Source organism: Oncorhynchus tshawytscha, linkage group LG18, assembly GCF_018296145.1.
Source record: "Oncorhynchus tshawytscha isolate Ot180627B linkage group LG18, Otsh_v2.0, whole genome shotgun sequence".
Taxonomy (NCBI): Eukaryota; Metazoa; Chordata; class Actinopteri; order Salmoniformes; family Salmonidae; genus Oncorhynchus; species Oncorhynchus tshawytscha.
Genome location: NC_056446.1, coordinates 16949934 through 16960056, shown reverse-complemented (window position 1 = coordinate 16960056; position 10123 = coordinate 16949934). Strand labels below are relative to the sequence as shown.

The window sequence follows — 10123 nt, the reverse complement described above, 5'->3', positions numbered from 1 at the left end:
TAATTTAATGATCTTGCTTGCTTAACCTTTCCAACACACTAGATGTCGCACAAGTGCTCCTAAATACTGTAAACCACCGTCCTTTAGCCAAGTCATGTGACGTTCGATAAGCAAGGATATGGTTTGCTTGCTTGCTGCACAGTAGCAGTTCAACACTAGTGATTCTGCTCTGCTGGAGGAGGCTGACCGGGTCCATACATGGCTGAAGATATCAGTGAGGCAGAGGATACTCTTATTTATGGTTTAACAGGCTTGAATACTATGGGAAGAATCCTACTTGAAAATGGCAAGCAAGAAGCAGCAGGTACAGTATATAACGTTACTACCAGTATTTCTGTACCTATCGTGTTACATTATCTATCTAACTCGCATGTAACCTACGCAAAATTGTGAAGTAAGGCAAAAGCAGTAGACTATAAATAGCTATTAATATTGACAGTGTGGTGTCTGTAAGCACTAGAGTGAATTTTGCTACCATCAATTTTTTTTATTTTATTCCCCTGAAATCATCTGATACATTACCTGTAGCCTACAGGGCATGTTCTTTAAGTAGGAAAGTGTGTTAGGGATTAATAATTGAACAATGGGGAACTAAGCCCTGTCATGCGTTTGCCAACACTGACGTTTGCACAATCGGCTGGCTGCATTGTTCCTTTGTCATTCCTCAGGTTCCATTGAAGATTTTGTCCCAAATAAAATTACAACTTTATTTGGACTAATGACTTGTGCTGCCAACTTCTACAACAGGTGGGTGCATTTTAGAGAGGTTGTGGTACCAACTTCTACAATAGGTGGGTGCATTTTTAGAGAGGTTGTGGTACCAACTTCTACAACAGGTGGGTGCATTTTAGAGACTTGATGCCAACTTCTACAACAGGTGGGTGCATTTTAGAGAAGTTTGGCCTAATTTTATTTTCCTCATTTGTTTTGCTGACATACTGAGGGTTGGGGTCATTTTGGTTCAATTCTGCTGAATAATTTTGTTATCATTTGTTAGTATTGGTGTGAAGAAGAGGATCGACGCTGAAGACGTGTGGAAGAAGTCTTATCAGTGAGTTTGAAGATCAATTATCAAAGAACTGTGTGACTCAAATCTACAAACAAATGTTATTTCAGAAGAAACTGACACCTCTTTGACAGACCTCTCTCCCAATATTTCACCAGCCATGCCAAGGTGCAAGAGCAAGTAGAGGAGCTCCTGCAGTTGGAGGTTAGTCTTCCAGTCTGCACAATGGTCCATTGTTATGTGGTTGAGGTGTACCCTTGGAAAGACATGAGGATGTGTGTGTGTGCTTTTGCTCCTAAAGGATGAATGGGATGCCTTTCTGGACCGCATAGACACTGAGCTGAAGACAAGTGACAAACGGCTCACAGGAGGCCCAACTTCACAGAATCTGAGTGCTGATACACCCCTCACAGATGCCAGGAGTGGAGAGTGAGTCACCATAGATAGATACTGAACAAAAATATAAATGCAACATGCAATAATTTCAAAGGTTTTACTGAATTACAGTTCATATAAGGAAATCAGTCAATTCAAATGATTAAATTAGGCCCTAATCTATGGATTTCACATGAATGGGAGTACAGGTATGCATCTACTGGTCACAGATACCTTTTAAAAAGGATAGGGGCATGGATCAGAACCAGTCAGTATCTGGGACACGCTGTTGTACACGTCGATCCAGAGCATCCCGAACGTGCTCAATTGGTGTCTGGTGAGTATGCAGACCATGGAAGAACTGGGACATTTTCAGCTTCCAGGAATTGTGTACAGATCCTTGTGAAATGGGGCTGTGCATTATACTGAAACATGAGGTGATGGCGGCGGATAAATGTCCCGACAATGGGCCTCAGGATCTCGTTACGGTATCTCTGTGTCTTCAAATTGTCATCGATAAAATGCAATTGTGTTCATTGTCCATAGATTATGCCTGCCCATACCATAACGCCACCAACACCATGGGGCACTCTGTTCACAACGTGACATCAGCAAACTGCTCGTCCACACGACACCATACACATGGTCTGCGGTTATGAGGTTGGTTAGACGTACTGCCAAATTCTCTAAAACGACATTGGAGGTGACTTATGGTAGAGAAATTAACATTAAATTCTCTGGCAACAGTTCTGGTGGACATTCCTGCAGTCAGCATGCCAATTGCACGCTCCCTCAAAACATGAGTCTATGGCATTGTGTTGTGTGACAAAACTGCACATTTTTAGAGTGGCCTTTTATTGTCCTCAGCACAATGTGCACCTGTGTAATGATCATGCTGTTTAATACGCTGCTTGATATGCCACACCTGTCAGGTAGATGGATTATCTTGGCAAAGGAGAAATGCCCACTAACAGGGATGTAAACAAGAAATAAGCTTTTTGTGCGTATGACATTTTTTGGGGATATTTTATTTCTGCTCATGTAGCATGGGGACAACACTTTACATGTTGCGTTTATATTTTTGTTAAGTATATTTGTATTTTTTTTTTTTTAAATAACCTCTCCGAAGAACTAGGAGAAAGTTACAGAGAAAATTGTGTCTGCTATTTAGACAGAAATTACCCAAACAAACCCTCTGTTGTGTTGTGCAGGAATGTGACTCTGGGAATGTACTTTGGGAAAGGGGAGAATCTGCTGCTGGTCCTGATCCGACACTTTGGATGACTACCGTGACGCGAGCACGTGGCTGAGCTTGCGACCCAACAGGTCAGTCAACCTGAGAGGAGCGTGTCTCCTATCATCTCTCAGTGCTTCTGACTTCATGTAACATCACCTATCCTCTTTCAGTGCCCTTAACTTGTAACGTCCTCTAGCAGCCTAGTGTCAGTGCCCTTATTGTACTATGTATCTTCAGTAGGGATGGGCGCGAGTACTCGATTCAAGATTTGTATTCGATTGCTAATGATCAAGTACAAGTACTCAATGTACAAATGCAACTATTTAGCAGGTTGAATTAATAAGCACTGACAAAATGTCAATCTCTAAGATGTTTATTGTTTGTGGAGTATGTAAAATGCAGTGAAAACATTTTACATTTCGTTTTCAGGTGTATATCGGAACAACCTGTAGACCTAATTGGAACAACCGATAGCATAGCACAAACTTATTTTGTATTTCAAACCCATTTTATACGTTAACAAGCGAGTACTTGAGTACATAAAATGATTTGCACAAGAGCACTCGAAACACAGACATTCTTTCAAATGCCCATCCTTCATTTTCAGGGACTTCTAGATTCTCAGTCAGCTCGGGTACTGGTGGTCTCCTTTGGCTGTCGGGAAGGTGCTCAGATTTGGCTAGATCAGACGGGCTGCAAGTACGACATGCTGCTTGACCCAGAGAGGAAGGTAAGAGCTGTGCAGCCACTATAGAGGGTCACTCAGGGTTGATCATGACCTATTGACCTCTGGTAGCTGAATGTAAAGCTTTTATGTACTCAGTGCTATGCCAATGTTTAGACAACTGGATACATATTCTCTGTTTCAGATTTACAAGGCATTTGGCTTGGGATCTTCCTATTCAAATGTGATGAATTTCGACTCCTTGCTTCAATATGCAGAGTATGTTGTGTTAGGCCAAGAGTTTCCTGACATCCCACCACGTTTCCTGGAAGACTTCTATCAGGTATTCAGATATATAACTGAACATATTTAATCCTACTTAAGATACGACCTACAGTAGCTATACATTAAACACATAAAATATTTCCTCTTTCCATGAAGAATATCCATACAATGCCCAATTATTTTGGGATAGGTTTGTATAATCCATGTCCTCATTCTAACTCCGTTTTTGATATGATTTCAGATGGGCGGGGACTTTGTCCTGGATGAAGGCGGGACAGTGATCCTCTCTCATCCCTGCAAGAATCCAATGGACAGGCCTGAAGTAGCACAGATGGTGGCTACCATCTCATCTGTTGGCCGTCCTACCAGCTTCTAATGTAGTAGTGACTCACTCCATCTGAGTAAACATGGCACTGACCCCTCAGAGGAAGCGCACCACCTTGGCTTATGTGGATGAAGACACTGATCACACTCATGACCTCATGAAGAGCAGTGTCTGATGGGAACTCATAAGCCAATGACAACCGCCCTTCCTTCTGAGGGATCAGTGCTGTGCTACTGCTATTATTCCAGAATGAATTCTAAGATTGTAGATTCTAATGTTTACTGACATTTAATTTAAATGAATTCCGAACTTAATTATGATTTTTAAGGATAATCATTAACTGAGTAAAAATAATCCAGATCTTGATCATGTGAAAAAAATGAGCCTTTTCAAATATTTTATTGCACAATATTTGTACTAGAACTATGCTGTTCTTGGGTTTACACTAACTGTGAAAAAGTACAGTAGTAAATGGTATACTTTTAATCATGATACCTTTTAATAAATATATTGATAATAAAAACAATTGTGTGAGTCTTTGATCCAAAGTATTCAGCCAAAGAGACTGGCTTAGTTTACTGTGAGTAATGAGTTCTGTATGTTTCTTTTTTCAGTGTGGATTAATATGAGCACCATCTGTCTAACTTGTGTACAGTATGTTAAATGTGTTGTGAATTATTATTCAACAAGAGCACCATCAGCTAGTAAACATTTTCTTTGTCGATCAGCGGCATCCCCTATTGCTTTAAGAAAAAGATTTTACATGAAATATATAAGACGCACGACTACCCATGATAGACTATCCACTCAAAGTTGTCGTCAAGCTTGGCTGGATTTGTTTTTCTGACATTTCTGATACTTTTGAAGAAAAAGGATCAGGCATCAAACTCACAGAGGTAATACATGTTCCTGTCACAATAGTTGTCCCACCAGTCCCCATCATCTGACGCCATGGCCACACAGTTCTCCCGCTTGCCTCCGTCCGGCTGGCTGGAGAGGAAGTGCTTGCGCCACTGGAAGTAGGTGACTCGTGTGTTGTCCTCAAACAGGTAGAGTCCCTCAGAGCGCAGGTCATTGATGCCCAGCCACACAGGCCAGTTCCCTGGCTGGAAGAAAGCCTTGACGTAGTCTGCCAGGGCTTCCTGTTCCTTCCTGTCCTGAGGCATGGCCATCCTGCCGCCCCGCTCCATGCACTTCTGAGCTGCACCTGGGTACGTCTCATATGTGCGGTAGATCAGATAGCACTTATACCCCACCCGCCGGCCCTTCTGACATCCTAGGAAGTGGAGGAAACATTTCACCTTTCCTTTTTCATGATTTTGTCATTGTTTCTCAGTATTCCATTGTAAAACATTTCAACTAAACAGAGGAAAAGGGAGGTATATGAAGACATACCCTCCAAGCGGCCAATCTCTTTGCGGTTCTCCTTGGTGAGGAGGGATATCTGTTGCATGGTGTCCTGTACCTCTCCAATGGTGCCGTCCAGCTGGGACACTCTGTCCACCAGCTGGGTCACCTTCACGTCCAGTGTATAGTGGCCCACATTCAGCCTGTGGATGGCCTGATCCATCGCTGACAGCCTGGACACTGTGCAAGAGAAGACCTCGCAAGATGTTAATGTCTGACAACTCAGCAATCATTTGTACCGTGTGTAGCATATACTTTTGATGAGTTTGTGCAGACGTACAAATATAGTTGTATGTGTTGTCAAAATCTGAGACAGGACTGGTTGGCTCTGGCTCCTCCGGTACATCTCCTCTTGCCTGTTTCCCCTGAGTCTCTGGGATCTGAACGAAACAGTGAAGAGTAAACCGTGGAACCGATACTCCTGCTCCTTTGATGATTGTCTTTATAATGGTGAGATTGTTATACTTATTCCACAAAAAGACACGAGTTAAAAACACACAAAACTAGTCTAGGGGTTTCCATGTAATTATGACAACATCACAAAGATGTTACAGTACTCTATTTGTGTTTATGTGCAAGGTGCTGCTGTACCTCAACTGATTTGATGTCTTAGCTCAAAATTTGCAAGCGAGTACTCACCTCAGTTGGTGTTGCATCGACAGGATCTCCAACTTTGGTGTCGCCGTCCGAAGCACTCAAGCTGAGTGAACACATACACAAGACGGTGACTAGGATGGCTGCTATTCCCATTTTCCTCTGTAATAACGTTGTTTTTCCTCAGTATCCCTCTGTCCTGCCCTCTCTTTTTCAATCTCACTCCCTCCACACTCTGTCGTTCTGACTTGTCCTGAGCGCACCACCCCAACAACAGGAAATCTCTTTGTTTTTCCTATCACCTCCCACTTCCACGCTTTGTATTAAGTGTACTTTTACAGAGAAGGACCTTTGGTGGCACACATGTTCCTACAGTCCACTTTTAATGGTCTTATTAGGGCTAACCTTTGAGGCTTTGCCAATGGAAATAAATCATAGAGGCAGGGTTGTGGTGATTAAATTGCAGGGGAAATGAGAGTCAATGTATGTGCTGAAGCCATGGCAGACATGAGGAACGCCAGTTAAAATACCACACAAATCAGTTCGCATTTCACAGGCCCCGGGACTTGGATATGAGCTAGCTAGGTCTGCTAGGATGTGGCTACAGCCAGACACTGAAAGGGCTGGGTGTGTGGCTTAACTGAAATGTTCAGATTGCTGTGAGAGAATAACTCAGTACAATAAAAAAAAATATTAAAAGGGATTTGCAGTATCCTCAGTCTGCATGTCTTTGACAGTATATACTTCTGATTGGAGGAATTTGACCAATAGAGATATAAAGTACCTATAGGTCTGATGCTTTGCTGGTTTTACATCACAATTTCATCAGGGCAAGGGAAGTTCTGTTGAAATGTTTGCCCTTTGCAATAATTGATAGTTCACAGTTGATTCTCTATTTGTGGATTTAGAGATTCTTTCAACTGAACCCACAAGTTTTCTGCTGCCACATGGTGGACTGATATTGTCACAGTGTCTAAAAATAACTTCATCCCTGAACAATGACCTGGTTCCATTTAATTTATTTGCTTTGAATCTGTGTTTTCAAAATGCATGAGTGCAATATAGCATATTATGATACAATGAATATAGTTTACATACAAAATTCAGTAAAATAGTACTCTCTAGTATTGTAAAATGGTTGTAGATCTACATTGCAAGTGGTATAAATCACTTAACATGCTGGCTTACCTAAACATACCAACTTGAGTGCTTCTCATTAGTGTACACTACTGTAATGCTTAGCACTAATACAAGGTCTGAGTAATAAAGGTAGAGAAACAGTTGAAAGGTGGGGGTTCTGGCAGTGGGGAAACAAAAGCACGCATGTAGTGAGATATGCCATAACAAGCCATTTTAAGATAAATAGACATGGTCAGTTCAATAGTTGGCTTTCCATAAAATGGTGATCACAAGGGTCCTTCTAGTGTTGAGTTGATCCAGTCACTCAAGTTGTGTTGCTTGAAGCTGCTGTTACCAGTTGTCAAGAAAGTCAAATCCAGTCTTCAGGAGGTTACTGCTGGTATTAAACTGGTAAGAGAAAATAGGAAATCTCAATTAGAACTGCGCACACAACTTGAAGTAAATGTACTATGTAACATGTTATTTCAATGTTGTTAGTAGTGTAATTAGACTGCTAATACACAGGTAAGTGCTGTTGCCAATTTATCTGGATCAAAATATCTTTAATCAGTTTTAACATTTATATTTTAGTCATTCAGTGGACGCTCACAATAGGTTGTTCCAGAAACTCACCTGAGCGAAGGTGGGACTGGTTGCCAGTTGCGACTCAGTCTGAGCAGCAGCCTTTTCCTCTCGGTCTCTGGCAGTGTTGCCTGAGCGGGCAGGGGACTTGGTGGGCAGCCCTGAAGTGAAGACTTCCTCCACTGTGTTGCTGACTGAGGGGAGGGTGCTCTGAGCACGCTCCCAGCCAGCCACTGTGGATGACACACTGATAGGAGCAGGGGTAGGGGTCACGCTCATAGGGGTCACACTTATGGCTGTTAGGGGGGGCACACTGATGGGTACAGGGGGAGGAGGCGCAGGCGGCCTGGTGGCTCGCTGCTTGGTTACTCGTAGTGGAGGTGGAGTCTCCTCTGTCTCCTTGGGGGTGGGCTCCTGACGGAGATAAGAGGGCAGTGGCTTCTCCCCCTTCTCCAGGGACTTGATTTGGCTGGGGGTTAGGGAGTGGAAGTCTGCCTGTTCACCCTCCAGCCTGGACCTTTCAGCACTGATCTTCCAGAAGGAGGAGGACTCCTCTTTCCTGCCAAGGCTCTCGCCATTTGACACCTTGCTGCTCTGGGTCATCTTGCCCACCTGGCTGCACTGGGTGACTTTGCTTGGCTTGTAATCAGCTGCCGAAGAGGAGATGCCCTGCACCGATTCACCTGTTGTCAGGTTGAAGTCCAACTGGCTCTGTAAAATGAGGGGAGATGATGTGTTGACATAAAATAAAATGTGTAGTCCTACATCAATTTAAGGTCCTCTTGTGAATGATAGAAGAAAACACAGTCATACGCACCTTGGTCTCCCAGGAGAATGGGGAAGAGTGCTCATCTTGCCAAGTTATGTCCTGAAATTGAACACAAAAACAGATGTTATCGTAAAAGTGTGATGATTCGTGATAAACCACTACTCTTCACATGCAGAAACAGTCTGCCAGTCAAATTACTGGATTATAGGACTGTACTACCTGGCTGTCTGAATATTTTGATAATCCAGCGAATTGAGTGCACAACATAAATGTCTATTTCCCCAGCTTTGTCAAAATCAGACAGCGCATGGTATCGTATAAATCATTATTCCCATGGGGAAGGCAAAGACCATGATGAAAATTGCCATCAGATCCAACTCGCTCTCTTGCATTGTGTTGTTGGTGTGACGTTTACCACCAGCCCAAATATTCGTCGTGGCTAGCTAGCATGCTACTTTAGCGCACGTCTGACACGAATGTTGAATACAATTATATTTGAACTTTGTCTACGGTGATGGTCTTTCAGCTAGTCGAAATTAGACACATATCCACGGGAAATGGTTATTAAACCAACTTCAAAACGCGGGTACATTTATGTGGCAATCAAGATGTTTGCTCATGACCGGAGGTAGATGCGCAATATGTACATGCACGCGATGCATGCATACTAACAGGTGTTTAACATTGGTTTGTGCATGTGCCAGGTGATATAATATCCACATGAAAATATTGTTTACCCGACTTTTTAGACCGTCATTAGGCCTACTGAACTTGACATTTCTGTCTGAAATGTCGAGCAGTTTACCACCAGCCCAAATATTCGTCGTGGCTAGCTGGCATGCTACTTTAGCCATTTTAACTAGCTGGAATCGTGCAAGAAAACGTAGCTAATTCTCTCAAATTAATATGTGGCTACCAATGCAAATGGGGTAAAAGTCCATACCTCGTCACCAAAATGGACTATTTTCTGTCCTGTCTGAATGAGTAACTTAGGATAACAAATTACTTCTTCTCGGTCAACCCTATGCATAGCATATCGAGCACTAATATGAGGGTCCATCATTCCATTGTCGATTGCGCTGTCTTGTTCATTCGGTGTCATTTTCTCCCAATCGGATCCATGTCTCTCCTTGATGTTCTCCCTTTCTTGCATTATTTTCCTGGCCATGGAGTTGATGGATGAGAAATACTCCAACTTTTTCTGCTCCATCCTATGGACATCGGCCCCTTCCATCGACGGCGCAGTCATTTCTCTACCAGCTGTACAGTACTCTCCGTGGGCGTTGAAATGGAGCAGTCATTGATGACGTTTGCATGTAAACATGATCATTTCACGGATGTGCAAGCGCCATCTGGCGCCAGAAATAAACGATGCCCTATGTGCATTTTAGGATAGGAAGTAGTTTCTCAAATCATTCATCGCAACAAACAGTGGATCATTTAAAGCTACACCAAAGACAGATTTAGAAACTCTGCGGCTGAATTGCAGTTCAGCCATCTCGCTCTGTAGAAATGTTTGTTCTACGGTAGTCCATAAGGAGTAATAGCGACATCTAGTGTCCAGTTGGTCTAGTTCTACGGTAGGAATAAATAACACAATGGAAAAAGTGTAACAGCGCAACATCAAAGGCTGATGATGGACTGTCTAGTATTCATTTTGTTGCACTTTGAGAATACAAACAGAGCATAGATGACTTGTGATTTTAACCCCATTTCATTTGGCTGTCTTTTGTTCCTCCAGACATTTGTTGTGCTCTAAA

General features: G+C 42.7%; 3 protein-coding genes across 4 annotated transcripts; 1 reads left to right on the top strand and 2 right to left on the bottom strand.

Annotated features, from left to right (window-relative positions):
* Positions 1-90: 90 nt before the first annotated feature.
* On the top strand, positions 91-4415 carry selenol (selenoprotein L). 2 transcript variants are annotated; one of them, XM_024378020.2, is made up of 9 exons: positions 91-304; positions 669-747; positions 998-1051; positions 1141-1210; positions 1308-1435; positions 2593-2707; positions 3226-3348; positions 3488-3625; positions 3809-4415. In XM_024378020.2, exons 1-9 carry the CDS (start codon positions 199-201, stop codon positions 3941-3943), a joined length of 948 nt encoding a protein of 315 aa, XP_024233788.1. In that variant the 5' UTR covers positions 91-198; the 3' UTR covers positions 3944-4415. The 2 variants fall into 2 exon arrangements, with proteins under 2 accessions (XP_024233788.1, XP_024233789.1); XM_024378021.2 differs by having other exon boundaries at positions 92-304; positions 1165-1210.
* clec11a (C-type lectin domain containing 11A) lies at positions 4268-6159 on the bottom strand. The gene is made up of 4 exons (XM_024378022.2): positions 5939-6159; positions 5580-5679; positions 5288-5479; positions 4268-5168 (listed from the first exon to the last, which is right to left on the bottom strand). Exons 1-4 carry the CDS (start codon positions 6047-6049, stop codon positions 4768-4770), a joined length of 804 nt encoding a protein of 267 aa, XP_024233790.1. The 5' UTR covers positions 6050-6159; the 3' UTR covers positions 4268-4767.
* Positions 6160-6896: 737 nt separating this feature from the next.
* On the bottom strand, positions 6897-9829 carry lg18h1orf198 (linkage group 18 C1orf198 homolog). The gene is made up of 4 exons (XM_024378023.2): positions 9307-9829; positions 8412-8462; positions 7646-8305; positions 6897-7420 (listed from the first exon to the last, which is right to left on the bottom strand). The coding sequence occupies exons 1-4, from the start codon at positions 9610-9612 to the stop codon at positions 7364-7366; spliced, it is 1074 nt and encodes a 357-aa protein (XP_024233791.1). The 5' UTR covers positions 9613-9829; the 3' UTR covers positions 6897-7363.
* Positions 9830-10123: the final 294 nt, after the last annotated feature.